Genomic DNA, 19,864 nt, shown 5'->3' with positions numbered 1-19,864 from the left:
TGATTAAGTTCAGGAGGGAAGCAAAATGGAGCGTGTGACCGCAGCCACTGCCCAACAGATGCAGTGATTCCAGTGTTAAGAGCTGGTCAGAGCTCTACAGTGGGATTAATGATTTACCTGTAAGAGGTCATCGCTGAGGACTTCCGTCTTCTCTGCTCTGTGGGTGACAAAAGACAACACACAGTAGATTAATATTGACAGGCAAGGACAACACACCAAGAGCTGTATTTCACATTATTCATCCACTGTGAAAACATCTTTAGAGATGAATAGCATAGCTCCTTAAGACAGGTTTTCCCGCTCTGCTTCAGAGCAAATTTACTGCCATGTATTGAACCTGGTGCATCAGATGGAATGATTAAAATGAGGGTGGGTCTCTTCAGTTTGTTCAGCCAAGAACAGGGCTGGTATCCAAGCTTAAGGCTGAAAATATTGCTCTGCAGTTGCATAAAGCTCTCCATTTATGTGAGCAGCTTTGAACATATGTTACAGCACACTTTAGAAGTGCACGCGCTGAATCAGAAGAATGCATTCCCACAAAAGGCCTGATTCTGCAGCTCAAGCCTCGACTTCCTTCAGCTAGCTCGCAGGGCTCATGATGTCGTGCAGCCACACAGCCTTGCCCTGGCTGAGCCTATTAATAGTAAACTAATAGTTAGACTCAGAGAGGTCAGACAGATTAGATTCACTTAAAGGGAGAAGGCTGGGAAAAAAGGACTCAGCCCATACTGCTTATCCCCACCTTTACACAGGCTGATGGCTTCTGGGGTGAGTGCTGGGAGAGAGAGTTAGAAAACTGAAATGCTTGATTTCTCTGCAACTGTAAGACACTGCAATTTAGCTGCATTGATGTTTAATGACCCAGCTCTGAATGGCAAAGATTCAAATTTGCAGTTCATGTGCAGCAACAGTGATAAAAAAATATCACAAGTAAGTGTCAGGGGTTGGCGACATTTATATTACACAACCAGTGTAATTGCTGTACTCATGATACAGCAGCTTCATTCCTTTTTTGATCACTGGTGAACACATCTAATCACAAGTAGCATTAATATAAAAGCAAAAGGACTCTGCTTTACAAGCTGTCTTAAAAGATCATACTAACATTAAGACCACAGGGTCCTTTTTACCTCATGTCCTCCCTGGCAGAGGAACCTCACATTCATGCACGATTCTCTGACTAAAACTGACTTTTAATTGCATGTAAACATATTTTAGTCCTGCTAAATCAAATTCATCAACATTGGAATAGCACACCTAGAAATTGTAGTGGGTAATCAACTTACTCTTGCATGCATATTAGTGGTGCTGAAAATAATCTTTTCAACTATACATTGTGATGTGTGGACGTAGATGATTAGGCATTGATGAAGAGGCAGAGCATAATTGATGCATCCTGACATTGCTAGTAGATTTTCCTCTTGCAGCTGGACCTGCCGTAAATTACCTAATAGTAACAGTTCCCTTTCAAACAGGGCTGATACTGATGTTTTTCAACACTATTCTATTTTAAAAGATGCAGATTTTCTTTTTACGATATTTGATGCTTCTGATCAAATCCTTCACTAACACCAAGGTGACATGTGATCACAGAAACACAGAGAGGCTGAAGAGTGCAATCTGCAGAAGTCATGACAATGAAAGAGACTTTTTAATCGAAAATAGAGATACTCAAATATTTTCTTTATCCCCACTGACGGTTTAACACCAGCGGATCTTGTAGTTCATTACCAGCGTGACCAGCGTGATTTTGGCTGCGCTGAGCCAATTCAAGCTGTGCTGATTTGCTTTTCCATCACCAGTTTGGTCAAGCCAAACCAAGCCACACTCAAGTGGCCCTGCTCATGAGCAGGGTAAAAGTGGGCCAGCCCCACCTCCAAGCTCGCAGAGCTGACATCGAAGTGACAGTAGGTTCTGTTTTTGCTTAGCATGTGTCGTTGGGCGGAAGTTGTCAAGCCGCCCAATTTTCCACCGAAAATACATCACACCCTGCCATAAGGAAGGCAGTGGCCATTAACTGGAGATACAGCCGCTTCTAGTGATGGGAGGCTTCATTATAGTTTAAAAGAGCATTATAGACCAGGCTTTCAAGCCTGTGTTTATAAAAAATTACAGGCAATTAGTTTAACCGACTTGTAAATCTTGCACTGGCTAATTTGTTACATGAATTAAACTGTTTAACCACGCACATCCCTAGCTGCAACATCACAAAACTGATCAAAAGTAAAAGGGGTCAGAATATTTCTGAATACCCTGTTAAGCAATGCTCCCTTAAAGTTGATATAAATCTTTTCAGTGACAGGAGGTTACCTCTCCTATTTTCAGCTTAGAATTTAGAGAATTTATTACATATTTTAGTGTTATCATAATTTAATATGATTTAATTTAAAGATAACCTCCAGTTTTCAATTGGGGATGCAACCCATCTTGATTCATCTTGATGCATCATGCAGCCAATCATATCAAACCCTTGGCTTGATAATCAGAATCAATTTGAATTGTGGGCCAAGATGCACAGCTCTAATAGCTGTAGCTCAAATTAAATGTGCATGTAAACGTACTGACTGTGACCTGAAGAACATTTTTGTAAAATTTCAAGGTCAGGCTATACTAAAATTTACCAGAAATTTTCAAGAGTGCATGTGTGAAAACAGCTTCTCTGTGTGAAGACAATCAAAAGTCAAACGGTAGTGCTCTCATTCCTATGCATTTCCTCTTTTAAGTCCTTAAATATCTTTTGACTTATTTAGGTTGTTATAGGAATCAGCCAAAAAAACTCTTAAAATACAACTAAGAAGCAGTTTAATGCACCAAACTTCACCATCACAACCCTAAATTTCAATAATAAATTGTTTCTTTGGTCACCTTTCTGGTTGATGGTTACAGATTTGAACATGACGTGTGTTTAGTGTGAATTCAAAGTATTTTGGTTCTTCTTGCATGTTTCTGTACATAAAAACACCATGTAAAAATGGCAAAAGGACTGAAAACAAGCCATTTATCCCTATCCAAAGCCAAATACGAGGATAGAATTGATAGTGGTCTTTCTTGTCTGCTTTGGCTATATGGGTTATGCAGCAGAGACAAAACAGTGGGGGGGTTGTTGAGTTCAGATGAGCCGGAGCCCCATAAACAGAGGCTGAACCTTTAGCTGTGCTATGAAGAAAGAAAAAAAGGCCCAAATGTCTCAATAAAAAAAAGGGATAGGAGTTATAACCATCCAGCAAACTTAGTTAAATTTTGACTAACTTTAAATTAGTCTGCTTTTAGTGTGGTAAATGTTTAACTTCTACTATACACAAACATGTCAAGTTTTTGCTCTCTAGCTGGAATGAATGCTGATATTCAACTGAAGCATTTCCAAGAATGCTACATTTTTCTGCACTTTACTGTAAACGGGATTCTCAGTAAAGCAGGAAGCATGATATCTGACCAGTCTAAGGTTAAATTCATTTCACTAAAAAGGAAATAGAGCTCATGGGCAGACGTCCAGTAAATTCCTCCTTTCGTTTCATCCATCACTCTCACGTGGCTCCAGTCTATCATTTAACTTTTTGGTGCTTCACAGCAATGCAAAACCAAAACTGTTCAGGTATTGTTGTGTCCAAGTAGTGTGCAAACTTTTCCAACTGGAGCAACCTTCATTTTGGGAAACTGGAGCTCTAAATGAAGCCCAGGCCTTCCTCCAAAAGCTGCTCAGTGTGAACTATAGTAACCCTGTCACAGCTGCTTTCAATTACAACACAGAGACAGACAGAGAGAGGGAGACGGACAAAGAAGGGATGACTGTTTGGGGGTTTGAAGGAAAGAAATACAAATACAGAGAGTTTTGAAGGCTGGGTTTAAAGACTCCTTAAAGTGCCAAACCAGAATAATCTAGAGGCTGTAGATGAATGGAAAGACTTTCTGTGTGGAGAAGAGCCGAAGCCAAAGTGGTGAGGTCACACGTGCAGAGCGAGAACCCACAGAAACCTACAGACAAGACCTCCAGCTAACTACAACACACAAACAGAGGTTGATGAGAAAGCCACAGTATGGACAGCATGCTCCAGTGTAGTTAGCATGCCTAGGAGCTCTTTATGTAGTCCTGTCAATAGCCTGCCCTGCACAAAGAGTCAGAACATGAATGCACTATTTCATACACATAAATAATCTCCTCATAATGTCTAAAGTTTCTGAAAGTTTCTCATTTTCACTATTATTATATCGTAACATGCAGTAAAGATGATGCAGACATGTTGTCAGGCTCTCATCTTGCATTTTTATGCATCCACTGGCTGTAGCATGATGACAAATACGGCACTATGACAAGAAAAAAGTTTTCTACAAGCAATTAAGAGACTGAAGGGGTGAAACTACACAGATCGTAGAGTTTATGCGCTGAGATGTCCTATGTTAAACCTAGGGATGTTCCGATACCATTTTTTCCTTCCCAATACGATTCAGACGCCAAGGTGTTGGGTATCTGCCGATACCAAGTACTGATCTGAAACCAGAATCAACTTTCTGCACTGACTGTGCAGACTAGCAAATTATTTTAGACCTATATTTGACTCAGAACATGGCTCAACAAATAGAATCATAATGTACAGCATCTCTGTGACCCTAAAGTTGTTGTTCTGCTGATTATTGAGTTTTACTGATAAATATTAAAATAACAATAATACAGGGGGCTGCATCACAGAGTCTCTCTCTACCTCTCTCTCCATTATGCTCTATCTAGGCAGCATGACATGATAATGGAACAGCCTGCAACTGGCTGACGGACCCTCTCGAGGGCAAACAACATGGCAGTTAGCATCCGAGCTAGTGGTAATAAACAGTCATAATTCGATAAAAATGGATAAAAAAGATGTTCAGTATTGGGTTTATTGGTGTGGTTTTAATTATTAAAGTCCCTAGAAGTTACACGGCTCACTGAAAATGCTGCCCACAGGATTCAAAGGCAGAATAGTGTCTATGGGAAGGCACAACTAGCTTCAAGAGGAAAAACAAGTAAGAGGCAACGATTTCAAAAGTTATTTAACTTTTGCTAAACTGTGTCACACCAGTCTGGAGGGTGTTTTACATTCAGAAAAAACTGTCACGCAGCCACCATTCTTTGTTGCTGCAGTGGGTCCTTCGGTTGTTCTTCGGTGCTCTAAATACTAGATGTGGGAGAAAAAATCTATTATTAGATGCATCAAGATCCAGAGGTATAAAATAATAATTGATAATTGATAATAATAGATTGAAATATTTAAAACTGTAGAATAGCTGGAACAAAAAGGTGGAATCCAGACACAATGCATCTTGCAAGATTTGGATTACCAGTTCAGTGTTTCCCATACATTTATTTATTTGTGGCGGACCGCCACAAATAAATTAGGCCCACCACAAATAGATTCTGGCGCTACCTGTTCACCCTCGCTCTGTGAATGTAGCGTGTCGTTAAAATGACTATATCGCAAATTTTCGAGTATAAATTATGTGGAAGTTTTGAGCCACCAGCATGCATTTCTCGCCGGAGTTTCGCTTCTCCCATTGTCCCAGAATGCATCTCTCACAGGAGAGAGCTCACTCTCTCTCCTGCGCCTGTGCCCATCCAGAAAACTCCTCTGCACATGTGCATCAGCGTCGAGAAGCAAGGGAGAGGAAGGTAAACACAGCAGCGTGGCTAGTTAGCGGGGAGCTAGCTGACTTTTGAGACAGAAACAGTGATGGATCTGCAGTTTTGAACAGTCGTTCAACTTTGAAAAGGAAGAGGTCTAACTCACGCGGTATTCGTTAAAATACGCCACAAGATGACTCCGAGATAACGGTGGCAGTAACACAACAAGTCACTAAAGACATGAGCCCAGTGTTGTTGAAAAGCCAGGATTTCAAAATCTCATAAAGACACTTAACCCAGAATATGAGATTTGCCTGGGTGCGAACATTTTGCTGAAAACTCCCTGCCAGAGTCGTACATGTCAGAGAAAGACAGCCAAGCAGCGGACAAATGTGATCCACATCTCCACAACAATGGAGACTTATCTCAGCCTTACAGTTCAAAACAATGACAATGAGTAGCTAAAACATTACCGCCTCCAGACAAGCTTTTTCCCCTATGATCACACAGACAGTTTCTTGAATAAGGTCTAAAGACACTCTCATCTCATGAACTTGTCAGAAACTGGTCCAGCATTCATCAGCACAGATAGCAGACTAATATAATCACAGCTGTTAGCCTGGACTAGACTGCAGGGTTTTGGTCTTCATGCATGATTGGTGAGTTTTGTGTAGGTTTGCTTCACCCTTAATGAAGAAAATAATCATTTTATAATCAGCAATAGTAAACATAACATAGAACACATTTCAGGACTTTCCATAAACTGTAAAAGACAGAGTATTTCATGATTTATGTATTTTTGATTTATTAGTAAAAGATTGAATGAAGTCCTTTTAAAAATAAAACTGCTAAATTTGACTTTTTATTGATTTTTACTTTCTGCATACAATTTTATTAAAAATTTAATAGAACAGTCTATTTTCATGCCATTTGAGGCTGAATTAAATACAGCTACTGAGAGGAAATTTCAAAATATCAGGATATATATCGTGTATCAGGATATAGCAAAAATATATACTAAATTATATATATATATATATATATATATATATATATATATATATAAGTCAAATGTGCATTATGAGGCAGGGTGAGAGTGCCATGCTAGTGTGGGAAACACTGCAATAGAGCTGTGCATTCTCATGTAAATGTGAGCAGGAAAAATCTGGTGTCGCTGGTTGTGTAACAATCCCATATACTGCCCTTACCAACATATAATGAGAACACACAGGTTCAGCTCTAATTAGAAACTGATGTTATTAGGGATGCATGATTCGATTTTGCAGATATTCAGTGACAATTTTTCCAATCTCATTTTAGCCAATACTGATACTAATATGTAAACAAACCTTTTCTTTTTTTTTGATTGAAAAGAACATCAAGTGTCTCTTGTGTAAAGAGAGGCAGAGTCGAGCAAACCTGAGAGAGGAGCAGGGAAATAGACAATCTAGTTGTTTTACATTTGGGGCCTCATTTAAAATGTTCTGGATGATGATCCTCAAAACAAGAGTGCAAACAAGAGTCAATAGCAACAGCAAAATAAACTGTTTGGTGTTGGCAGGGAAGATTTGGCATTTTTTCATGGGTACAAGCCACATACTCAGCTCTGCTGCTCATCCCACAAATGCATGTTCCTTACAAATGTGGCACCATTTAAAAGGAAAATAAACAGGCTTTAAAACAGTGTAAGAATTATTGCCAAGAAGCATTTTTACAATAAAGAAATAATCTACGAAACACATTTCCTTCTTTTTGTTTTTCTTATTAGCTTTGATACAATAAAAATGGATGTTATTTAAATACAACAATCATTACTTGTTAACCAATAAGCTTTCAATGCCAAATTAGACTGTCAAGAGTTGTAAAAGGACCCTGTACTAACTTTTATGACTCATGTTGCAGGTAAAACAAAGTCCAAACGGGCATATAATTGTCCAAAACAATCAGATTTCTCAGCTTCCATCTTTCTTTAAAAACAGTGTTGAGTGACAGCTAGGATGCACTCTTAAGTATTTGCTCATTAACTGAAGTTACACAAAGTTAAATGCCTTCTTATAGCATACAGGCTAATGTGAAATAGCCCTAAAAAGCCCTGTGTCATGCTGGGTAAAATTAGGCTCTGTGCTGCCTGGTCAGAGGACACACAACAACAAAACAAAACAACAATTGTTTTGCCAGCATCAGCTGACCCAGAGCAAAAATAAAAAAGAGCTGACCCCCAACGCGCCTCACTGAAGCTGCAGCCTTTTGGAGAAAGTGTGTCACTGTGCGCTGCATGTGACTCCTTAACAACGAGATCTCCTGGCTCCTGGGTCAGAATGGTAACCATGGCGATTTACAATCAAAGTGGAAGGGGAGTAAATGAATACTGCAGCCATAAGCACAATGGAGCGGCTGTTAGCGGCCACTCGACACAATCAGTCGGAGCTGAGAAGGGAGGGTCTGCAACAGTTGGCAGCTTAAGGCAGGAGGTAATGGATACTGGACTCAGATGAAAGGAGTAGGGAATAATTGAGCGACTCAGCCGGTACCACCTCACTAATGTAGCTGATTATGTGTTGTTAGGATAACATTAGACCTGAGCTGGAGGGTTAAAAGGGTTAAAAACCTACAGACTTTTATCCCAGGTTAAAAAGGAACCGCTGTATTATGAACAAAAATACTTATTTCTTCCAGGGTTTACTCATAGTCCAGTGCTAGAATAATGTCATATTGACCCGAACAATAGAAGACAAGTATTCAGTGTGTAATAACTCTGTCTGTGGGGGGTAAACTCCACCTGTGAATGCAAATGCAAACTATTGAAATTTTCAACCCAACAGCCCAGAAAAATGTCCATATAAAGTCTGGAGCTGATACGTGAATGCAGTAGACAATATCCAGGAAATAAAATGTGGGTGAGGGTGATGACCTTTACATCATGCAAACAAAGAGCTACACTTGCAGCTCAGGAGGATTTTTGGGAGGCCTGTCCTGAAATGTTCAAGAAAATGTCTGAAGTGTGTGTGTGAAAAGCACTTGTGTTTGCAACATGTTCTTCCTGAAACCAAAATTAACCCAAAGCACTTCTATTACCACTATTGTCATCAATGTTTCTGAGGGTAACTGATAGCCAGCTCAAGCCCGATCTGCCTGAATCAAAACAAGTGAGAGCAAGGTCACTATAGGTTGTTTGTAGTCATGTGATCCAAATGTCGGTTTGGGGTAGGGAGTGGGGGAAAGCTATTAGGAACAGGAACAGAGAGAAGTTAGTACTTAGCAGCTCTAAATGGACATCTACACTGCAATTATCATCAGAAAATTTCTATATAAATGAGTGTGATTCATACACTTTACAAACCAGTGATTTTTGCCACAGTTTCATGAATTTACCTTGCATAGTGGCAATCAATATCACATTTGTAGGGAACCTTTGAGCCCAACAATAACGTCTCTAGATCCGTGGTTCCCAACTTTGTTTCTTTTAAGCTGCAGGAGTTGGTGGTAATGGTCAGAAATCCAGCGGGAACGATCCTGCACAGGGCTCTAGTATTAATAAATCCCTGTTTAGGGGCTCTACCATATCTGTGGACAGGCCTGCCTAGGCTTCAAGTTTATTGCAATTGCTCATATTGCATTAATGAATTTGTGATGAGATTGCATGCCTAATGCAACTAATCACTATTTTAATAGTTTCCCTAAAATATCCCAAGATGTGATAATTTTTTGTTTAGTTTGGAAGACATTTATTATCATCAAGGATAATCCTAGCATTTAAGAAGCATTTGGCTTAAACTAACTGAACTAAAATGACTAATCAAACTAAAAAAAACTACCGTGAATCAGATTCAAATAAAATATACACTCTAAAAATGTAGATCTTTATATTCATAGTCCAACATTAGGTGCACATTTCCTGCACATCACTCCCCACTCTCTCTCCTGCTCAAAAAAGGAGATAAAAGCCCCAAAATAAATCTTGAAAAAAGTCAACATTTTGCTTACTGGCATGTCAGGATTGTCATGATAAACATGCTCATTGTAAAACTTGGTTGAAGTCATCAAAAGTGGGTCTACAATAGCCTCAGAGGTTGTGTGTATCAGTTGCAGTATGACAAAAGGGCCATAGCTGACACACCTCTTTGTCCTCCAGGCACTGGCCTGATGAAACACAGGGAGACGCCCAGAGTCACCTATCCTGTTAACTCCACGGTGACATTCAGCTGATCCTTCTGGAGGAAGTGTCTATTCAACACGACTCCTTCAGGGTGAAATAAGGACCACCGGATACAAAAGGTTTACATTAGATTACATAACAGGATGCTGGAGGATTGTTATTGATAGATATGGCATCAATAACGATTATGTAATGTTCATATTTACAGTAAATGATTAACGGGGGGGGGGGGGCTCTGATAACAGCTGTATATGTATTTGGTTGCTTCACTCAGCGAAAGTACAGCTTGGGGGAAATGTTGACCAATTTTTTCAAAACATTCCGGTCAGCAACTAGCTGTGAGCTTGTGTCAGTATTGATGGATTGATTAGGTTGCTCTGATGGGAAACAACAGCCACAATACCAACCCAGATAAAGTTACAGTGATGCAGCAGTGGCACAGATGCAGTATATGACACAGCAGGGTTTCACAGAGAAATTGATTGCATCAGCAGAGGGAGTGACTTCTTGTTTATTAGTCTCCGTCTTTCTGAACTCAGACAATAAAGATGTTTTATTTAGGCTTCATGCAAAGAAAAAGCTGGGTTTTTTAAGTTGTATGTACTGTACTGTATTACATCAAAATATTCAAAATTTCTTGTGACTTAAGCTGAGGCATGAGACTGCACAGATTATGCCACACCGAAAACATTTTTGTGCATTATAATGACAATATGGCCAGATAAATCAAACAAATACTAGAGCGAGAATAAGCATGTTTCACTCAGTACATCTCCTTCCACAACATTCAGACTGTATCTAAATTAATTCAATAAAGAAGGTGTGTGCTTGTTCATTTAGCACAAAATATTTGCCAACCCAATCTCCAACTTCACTACACGACATCCACTGGTACTTTTCAAAATTTTTAACTGTGTGTAAACCAGGGCTGGACAATTAATTAAAATTTAGATTAAATCACAATATGACCTGCTGCAACTTTCAAATCACAGAAGACGCCATATTTCTTTAACCTAAAATGTGTGTAAAAAATACCAGTTAAAAGCCTTTTTTTTTATTTAAGATTTATTTTTGGGCCTTTTCATGCCTTTATTTGATAGAGGCAGGACAGAGGATAGACTCGTAAACAGGGAAGAGAGTGGGGAGAGACACGCGGCAAGGAGCCTAAGGCCGGATTCGAACCCGGGCCACCCGTGTACATGGGTAGCGCCTTAAACAACTCGACCATCTGCACTCCCCTAAAAGCCTTTTTTGAGGCAGAGATATTATGCTCTACACACCATGCAAGCATTCAAGTGTAATATTTTTTTCTAGAATAGTTTGCAAAAAAATGCCACTTTCCTTATTTTTGTATATGTTCATCTTATTATAAAAAGGAAAGACATAAAGTCATCATTTTCTTCAATACACCAGTTAATATTGTGTTTGAAATGAGTCAAAATAATCACAATTAGACACCTTTTTTTCATAATCGTTCAGCCTTGGTTTCATCTTGCAAATGTGTTGTTTTTTTATAATAAGGAAATATATACTGCTCGTTTGTTGTATATTAAATCACAACTGCAATAGTGGGAGAAAAAAATGCAATTAGATTATTTTCCAAAATCGTTCAGGCCTCCTCCAAATCAGAAGCTAGCACTCAGTTTTAACGTTATTTTAAAGCTTTGAGCATTACAATGTTAAAACATCTTTGCACAACAGTAGTTTGAGGTATGGCTCAACAAAAAGGTCAGTTCTAAAGTGGGCTAATACTTTCAACCCTTGCATTTTTTTACGAAATAATTTTGTTTCTGTGTGAAGAGTAAAATAATGTAGGCTAAGCATCCAAAATAAAACTAGGATGTTTGGAAAAGCGGTGTTAAAAATGCCTTGCTCTGTCTAAAAGCTCTTGGGAAACACTCTTTTAAAAAAAAAGCCATTTTCAGGGCAAAAGCCTCTCAAGAACACAAAAAGTACCCTACAAGAAGGACAAGTGAATTAAACAATGTAATGACTCATGCACCCCTTTTTTATATTAACACGATTAATGACAGACTGAGAAATTACTGAGCCTATTCAGAGGGTTAAGCAGTGCAAATAGTAGGTCGCCGATTTCACTCAGATGATAGAACAGGCACCCATAAACAGAGGCTGGTATGTCTTTCCCTAGACTCCCTCCCCATATTTCCTGTCCCTCTTTAGTTGTCCTATCTTAATAAAGGCAAAAGCCCTCCAAAAATCTCTTAAAAACAGTTCAAATAGTCTATTAAATAAAAGGCAATAAGTCTTCGAACATTAACTTAGTTACGTTATGCAATTGATGCAATTATTTCATAATGCTAAGAAGCAAATTTCACCACCAAACAACTGTAATTATTCAATTTTTACATGAAACCCTTATTGTGTGACCGCAACTTCACATGATAGTCATTTTACTGACTGGCACCAATCATAATTCAGTAATGTCAGGTAATATGCTGCAAGCAAATGCAAGTTCACTAACAGGCTTAAATCTGCTGGTTTAACAAGGATTTCAGTTGGGGAGTTTTAACAGCTGCTCCAAGTGGATGACTGAGCAGAAACAGAAGAGGCTTCAGATGCCAGAGTTTTAATCAGATGATTGGATCAGTGACTCCCAGCATTATCTTAGTCATTTTTGATCATGCATTTTCTCAGCATATCATGATCAGCTGCACACCAGCCAGGGTATCCATGCTGTAAAATGATACAATCTTCAGTATTTTAATGTGCAGTAGTATGGAAAAGTATCTACACTTCAGATCCTCAGTACTGTATCACAGCTAATTTATTTATTATTTAAATAATCAAAAAATACTTAACAACTTAGAAAATGTCATTTTTCATAGGAAAGGGAGAAATTTAAGACCAGATACTTATCTTTATTGTACCAAATACATGGGAAATGTTTTATTTTGTGTTTCATGCTTGTTCATATTAGGACGATGAGAATATGATCTACAAGTCAGCACTAAAAAAAAGCTGTTTCTTTCATGAGGGCAGAGTAACAACACCAGAAGAGCGAATTCTGCTTACTGCTGGTAGCTGAAATCCCTGAGTGGACTAAGGTCAGATTAAACAGATTTAAGGCTCCTTTAGCCTAATCTCCCCTCGATACTCCATGATTCAACCAAACATGTAAAGCAGTACTTATCAAAGGCCTTTATCAGCCACTGAAAGACTTATCTCGAACTGATTTTGACACAATCAGAGGTGATGTTATTATCACAAGCAAAACAGAGCACGTCAGACCTATTACACTATCTGAAGAATGCAAAATATTGGCATCATTCAAGCCTGACTGTTAATTTATCTCTGTGCAGATTATGGCTGGTGACAGCCTGTTCATATGTTAACATCTTTAAAGATGTTGTTGACCAGCAGCACCAACTATATGGGGCCAAAGAGTGCAAAATTTCTGCCACAAACAGCTACAGTCTACCTACCCTGGCATGAATCACGTGCTGTTTTTCACCCTCTCCCTCTTTCAATACATCAATCATCCCCAGATTTCTCTCTCCTGCTCTCTAGAAAGCACCAGCGTGTCTCTGGGAGGCAGTTTCCTGTTTGGAGGAGCAGAAGGAGAGATTTCCTCACAGCGGCTGCTTACTGGACACAGTGTTCTGCCTTTGCACAATCACAGGAACCCAGGGGGCAGCGGAGAGGGCCTTTTGCACGCGCAGACTTTTGTAGACGCAGACTCACGAGTCGGGATAAACTCAGAGGACCAAGCACAGTTGATCTAAAGCTGAGACTCTTCATTTGGAGGGGCGTGTAAATGAATGAGTAAGAGGTTTAGAATACATCTGCATACAGAAATGTAGACGACTCTCTGCTCACAAACTCAAATGTCTGTTTTCTGCATTAAACTCTCCCCACTTCTAATTTACTGCTGCTGAGGAAATTATGAGTATTCCAGCTGTCCTGTTTCCTCTGGTCTTGAAGTTGACTTGTAGGAACATTATGAAGGCAGATTCTCTCTTAAACTCTACTGACAGTGTTTCCATCGAATAAACAATGGATGAAAATGACTTGGTGCAGCATATCTCTGCAAAACACTTTAATTAAGTCCCACCTGAAGCTTTGTTTATGAAGACGAGGATGTCTCTGTAAAAGACGGGGTACTTAACTTAGAGGGGGCACTAAAGTGAGTGCAGAAAACAACCTCAATTTATCCTCCAGATATGTGGAAATTCTTCACAAAACATTGAGTCATATGGAAGTTTCTGGCAGCTCCCTCACCTAACATTCTGGTTAAATGGCCTTGTTAAATCGGAACTGGAATTGAGCTTGTATAGCATTTTAAGTTGTCTGGCTACTCAGTACACTCTTACAGAAACTTTCACTTACCCATTGACTCTCTAATGGCAAAGGCTGCAATGTAAAGTGTCCAACAGTGTTAACTAACCTCATTCATACACATTCAAAGCAGCAGGAGCAATTTAGTGTCAGTGTTTTGCACAAAGGCACACTGATATGTGACAGTGGGGATCGAACCCCCTGGCCCTCTGGTTAGACGACTGACTCCACTTGGGTTTGTTGCAGCAGGAGGCAACAAATTCCTGTAGAATATGTGTCCATTTCAACCAGCAGCACCACTGACTGTGTGAAGATGCTTTAAAAGTGAAGACAGAACTCGTATTAATGTTGTCAGGCCTATTTGGCAAACAAAGAACGTGCACATATTGACTGGCACATTTATACTCATGCACCATGGCCTGGCATGGCTCTGGCACCGCGCTCTGGTCCTCTCTGAAGTCAAACTGATAAATGTCGACCTCTGCTTGTAATATTATCCACGGCAACATGAGTTTGAAACGCTTTAATTCTTCTTTCTAGGTGCAGATAAGTGTCCCATATAATAAGAACTTACAAACAGAGCTTGCTACCGAAGCACACTGCAGAAATAATATAACAAAGTCCCATGTTTTATCCCTTTAAAAGCGCAGTGAACATTACTTCACATTCCCAGAGCCTTTATGAAAATAGCTGATCATGTGATTGCGCATGCACGCCGGCAAGTGCTTGTTTAATGTGGTTTTTAAACACCTGGCCATAATATCATATACCTCAGTAAAATTTGTGGAGGGTATGACTGTATTAAAAAGTGAACACTGCCCAATCCAACCACCTTTATCACTGATTCAACTTAGCTTCAGCAGCATGTTTGCAGTCAGCCTGGATGTAACTCCTCATAGCCGCTTCTCTGACCTTGCTAAACATTGTAATACAAGTCACTGCAGCTTGAATAAAAATAACACACAGACTGACAGAATGTGCTTGCTTCATGTTGCTGTTATTACAGACATTAAACTTACAGAAGAGAGAACACATCTTTTTCCTCATTACTGAGCTTCACATGAATCATATGGACCCAAACAGGTGGCGTTTAGGTTGTTATCTGACTGCTCTTTAGTGTCTGAGTGAAATGTGATGATGAGTAGACTCAGACTAAGCTGCTGTCTCACATAGCACTCTGCTATGCTAGCCATGTTGCTGTTTATGTCTTGTATCGGAGTGTGGTGCGTCCATGACCCAGCCGAAACGCAGAATTTGGCTCAGAGATGTGAATCAGTGCCATCTGTCTGATATAAAAATAATCTAAATATTGGACCCAATACAGAAAGTGGATCAGATCTGGCCCATTTCTATTTTTAAATGTGTTTTTTTTTTTTCATCTAATTCATTGAACAGCACTCTCACGGCCAAAAGCATACACCGTGTGATTTTAACGCATCATAAACTATAGTAACACAATTGTCTTATCATTTATCTAAATTGAAAGTAGAATAAATCTTAGAAACTGGACATATTGCCCAGCTTGAACTAAATTCTTCAATGATAAACCCTTTCTTTCTGTTGGTTTACTTCATGCTAGCAGCCACTGCCTTCTATGTATTTCTCTGCATGTCATAAAAATACAATAAAGGTACTTTTAGTATTTGCTGATTTCAGTTGTGTCCTGAACTTTAACTGATTTGGCACCAGTCCAAAGGTGCCAGGTTGTTGTTTTAGCGTGTCATTCTGGCACCATCCACTACTGAGTGCCCTCTCTGTGCCAAACACTGACTCCCTTTAACACACTATGTCAAAAACACTACATGCCACTGATCATAAGAGCCAGCTTCTATTGATGAAAACATTCTTTGGCAAATGCCACCTTTCTGTGCACACATGGTCAGGCTGTAGCCATCGCTACTTCAGATATCCTGTTACAGAGAGAAACTTTAGGTCAACACACAACAGAAGACTGACACTAATTAATCAGACTAAACACTTACTCATTGTTGGGACTTCTTTCAAAGGGGGAAACCACTTTCTAAACATGTCAGACACTGCAGACTGTTTAAGGTTCACGGAGATGAATGCTTTTTTTTTTAAGAGAAAAGCAGTATTTTCGTCTTCTAATGTGAATTGAAAATAAAGGCATTTTTTTACATAGCTTAGAGCCCAGTGTTAAAGGTTTTGTGTATTCTGAAGGCTCTATCTTCTACCTTTTTAGCAACAAATGAAAATAAACCTTGATGCTTGTTGCAAAGAGATCAAGGTATTTTTAATCATCTGCAAGAAGCAGACAAAGACCAATCATGCCATTATTTCATCATATCCATTCTGTAAACCCATAATCAGAGGTAGATTGTGGCCCATCGCATCCTGTCACATTTGCACTTTTAACACAGAAATCTCACCTGCTGTACAACTAAGTTGTCTGAAGCCTTTCCTGCAGCAGCACATATGAGCTCTTGCAAAAAGCTTATCTGTCGGTAGCGTGGGAAAATCTCTTGCATCCATACAGCCTTAAAAAACTATGTACAGCCCGTCCCTAACATTGGCCACATGCCTGAGTGTATGCTTTTTTATGAAGACATTCCTTTCTTTTACAAAGACTCTGACTGAAAAACCTCAACTGGGCTAACGGACCGAGAATGAATGAAAAAAGTGCCGCCTCATCGTCTCCTCACTGCTGTTTATTTCCCCTGTAGATAGTGTATAAAAGGCTGATTCAGTCTTTATTAGAGGACATCTGGGATGGTTCAGACAGCAGTGTGAATGCATTCACATTTAAGGAAAGCATTCAACCCCATCCAACCAGTTTTACTGACAGTCATTTGTCCTTAAGTCTGGGTGACAGACATTGAAAGCACATGATTCATCCACTGAAGACTGTCCTTGTCAACAAAGGCGACTGATTAGATTTGTTTTAATCGTACAGGTCATGTTGTCTTTTTGACAACTCACTATAGCAGCTACAAGTAGAGGTGGGAAAATAGCAGCATTTCAGTTATCATGGCTCTGATTTGTTTGACATAATCATTGTAATGCTGGCAAAAAATATCCATATTTCAGTTGTCCACTAATGATAGGCAGATATTTCTAGAATGTACTTTTGCAGATATCAGTGCTGATTCTGATACAAAGATCTATATATTAGGGATGCACGATATAGGTTGTTTGCAGTCCCATGATCCCAATGAGGCGTGAATGTCAGATGGGGGGCAGGAAGTAAAGAACAGTGGAAAACCTCTAAATGGACCTGCATCCTGCAGTAAATTTTCTACATTCATACCTGCACATTACAAAAAAAGTGGAGTCTAAAGGAGTCTTGTCCTGAACTAACAGGCTATATGCGCCTCTTTAACAGCTTTTCTCCCTTGATTTGTCATAAAAATGCTTTTAAATAAAACACTGATATACAAATAAACAAATAAACCTTGAAGGGTAATCGACCAAATAATGATGCGTCATTTAAGCGAGCCAGTTCCATGAACCACAGTAGCTGGCTCCACTTTTAGCACCAGTTTCCTTTTTTCCATTTTTGTTGTGATCTTACACACTTCTGACAAGACAAAATGGTGCCAAATGAAGAGCTAATAAACCATCTCTTAGCACTGAGCAGAGCTTTAAAAAGAGACAGATTTCTCATCGCAATGAGAGAGGTTGGATGATATTGGCGGCTGAGACACAAGCAAGATCAGGGTTTACTGTGAGACACTACTGAACTGAACTGGACTGCTTGGTGGAAAGGGACCATACATGAGAGGCGACTGACACTGCTTGTTCAGGTTTTAGACGGAGGCCTTTAATCCGTTTCTCAAAGTCCCTGACCCTTTCTTGGAATGAAGGATCCACTCGTCGGGTCTCTCCAGAGTCCTCCCTGGTAACTCTTGAACACAAATTTGGAACAGGCCAGTGAGTGTGCGTGACTACGCCATAGGAATGGTCACACCCATGTACCTGACGGCGGCAGAAATCAAAAAGGCATGGGCACCAACAACAACTTGTAGGACTTTACCCAGCACCATCTAATATGCTATCATATAATAATATAACATATTTATATGATCATATCATATAATCGCATTCTAAGGCGCTACTTTTACCTATCCCACCTCCCTTTGATGCTATAAAATGATGATTGCATACTCACAAAAAAAAGGAAATTCTCTGTTTGAGGATCATCAACATTGGAACAGTCTTTCGATGGCAGTCGATGAGGTCATATCAAAAATGGCCGTTCAAAGATCCTTGCTTGGCTTTGAGAAACAGCAAGTGTCTGCTGTCATTTCAAAGAAGTCCCTTGGGAACATTTTTGCACAGTTTGAATGCCTGGCACAGCTGTAAATGGCAAAAAACTTTGGCAATTTGATAGTGCTTCTCTGTGCAGAAACCACTTCCTGCCCCCCATCAGGCATTCTACACCTTAAAGTGACACCAAAACCACCTATTAACAGCATGATATTGGTATCTGGAGGTAAAAGCTTATAAAGTTCATTACTGTATCGGTACATTTCTACATTCTTCAAATATGTACAACAAGTGTATGGTTTCAGAGACATTCTCCTGTTAATCATAACATATCTGGTTGTCTTGCTATCTATCAATTATGGCAGCGTCACTATCATGATATCAATGTGGTCCACTGTCGCGTTTCATATCGTGAGATACCCCAGTGATTCCCAACCCTAACTACAAGAAACAGAGTTTATCAAAGTGTTAAGAGCAGCTGATGTTAAAAAAAAACACATACAAGCCTTTACATTGAGGTCAGAAAGAGAAAAATAAGGGGAATTTGCTTCCCATGAATAGCCAAGGCTGACATCAATACTTGCCTGCCAACTGTTTGATTGGCGAGCTGTTTCATCCGGTTGAACTGCTTCTTCATTTTCGGTCCTCTGCCAGTCAAACCTTCCGAAGTTAAGCTTCAAATCCGGGCTTTGGTTTGTCATGAAGTTCACAGGGGCCTCTCCCCGTTTCAGTTTCCCAAGCTGTCGCTATGACAGGGCAAAACAAGCGAGAGCCATTGAGCCCAAAGCCAATTAAAAATAGTTTGTAGCCTCGCTAGCCCCTGAGCTAGCCTTTCCCAAGTGGAAATCCTACTGAAAAGTTCCCGATGGGGGCGACGGCATGATCCGCGAACCTCCTTTTTCGTATATTTCCGTACATTAAAGTCCCAAAGTAAGCTGTGAGTAACTTTCACTGGTTCCGGCGGCTTTTCATGGCTCCTCTCGGTCGCTGTCCTGACCGTTAGCCGGTGAGCTAACGTTACCGAGCTGGATAATCCGTCGGCCGCTTTTTCCCAGAGCAGAGTGGAGCTGAGAGCTGAGTGAACAGCAGCAGCAGCAGCGGGCTCACAGGCAGCAACACCTCTGCCACCCCAGACAGAGAGAGCAAGAGAGAGAGAGAGAGAGCATCTGCAGCACAGCAACACCTCCCTCTGGACACTCAGGCAAACCTGCCAACATACGGAAAGAAGGAAAAACACTACTATATAGTTTAAGTGTCATATTGGTTTGAGTAAAACCTGTTTTCCGTCGTAGCAGGACTTGTAGAGCAGGGATGGATAACTTTGGGCACCAAGAGGCATGGTCAGTTTTACCATTAAGAATGGGGCCCAGTTTCAGTCCTTTGTTATGTAATGCAAATTGAATTTCCTTGAAGTGTATTATCATCCTTGATTATGTTGATAATGATATGCATGAAAAACTTTGATGTTTTTGCATTCTTAGATATTTATTTAAAGATTTTATTAGTTACACTCAGGCTGTTAAGTTGCCAAAAAGGGAAACTATACATTAAAAAAAATAAGAAATGTACATATTAAGATCTTTCCCCTCACTTTT

The 19,864-nt window shown here is 39.8% G+C and overlaps 1 protein-coding gene across 5 annotated transcripts in view; it reads right to left on the bottom strand.

Annotated features, from left to right (window-relative positions):
* Window positions 1-19,357, bottom strand: part of arhgap17a (Rho GTPase activating protein 17a) — a 58,793-nt gene extending 39,436 nt beyond the window's left edge. For all 5 annotated transcript variants that reach the window (XM_041814906.1, XM_041814909.1, XM_041814907.1 and 2 more), the window contains exons 1-2: window positions 18,854-19,357; window positions 118-157 (exon numbers count right to left, since the gene is read on the bottom strand). In XM_041814906.1, the coding sequence (XP_041670840.1) occupies window positions 118-157; window positions 18,854-18,906 (93 nt within the window). In that variant the 5' untranslated portion in view covers window positions 18,907-19,357. The remainder of the gene's footprint in view (window positions 1-117; window positions 158-18,853) is intronic.
* Window positions 19,358-19,864: the final 507 nt, after the last annotated feature.

This window comes from Cheilinus undulatus, linkage group 20 (assembly GCF_018320785.1).
Source record: "Cheilinus undulatus linkage group 20, ASM1832078v1, whole genome shotgun sequence".
Classification (NCBI taxonomy): Eukaryota; Metazoa; Chordata; class Actinopteri; order Labriformes; family Labridae; genus Cheilinus; species Cheilinus undulatus.
The sequence above is the reverse complement of the archived record's forward strand: the minus strand, read 5'-3'. Positions and strand labels throughout refer to the sequence as shown.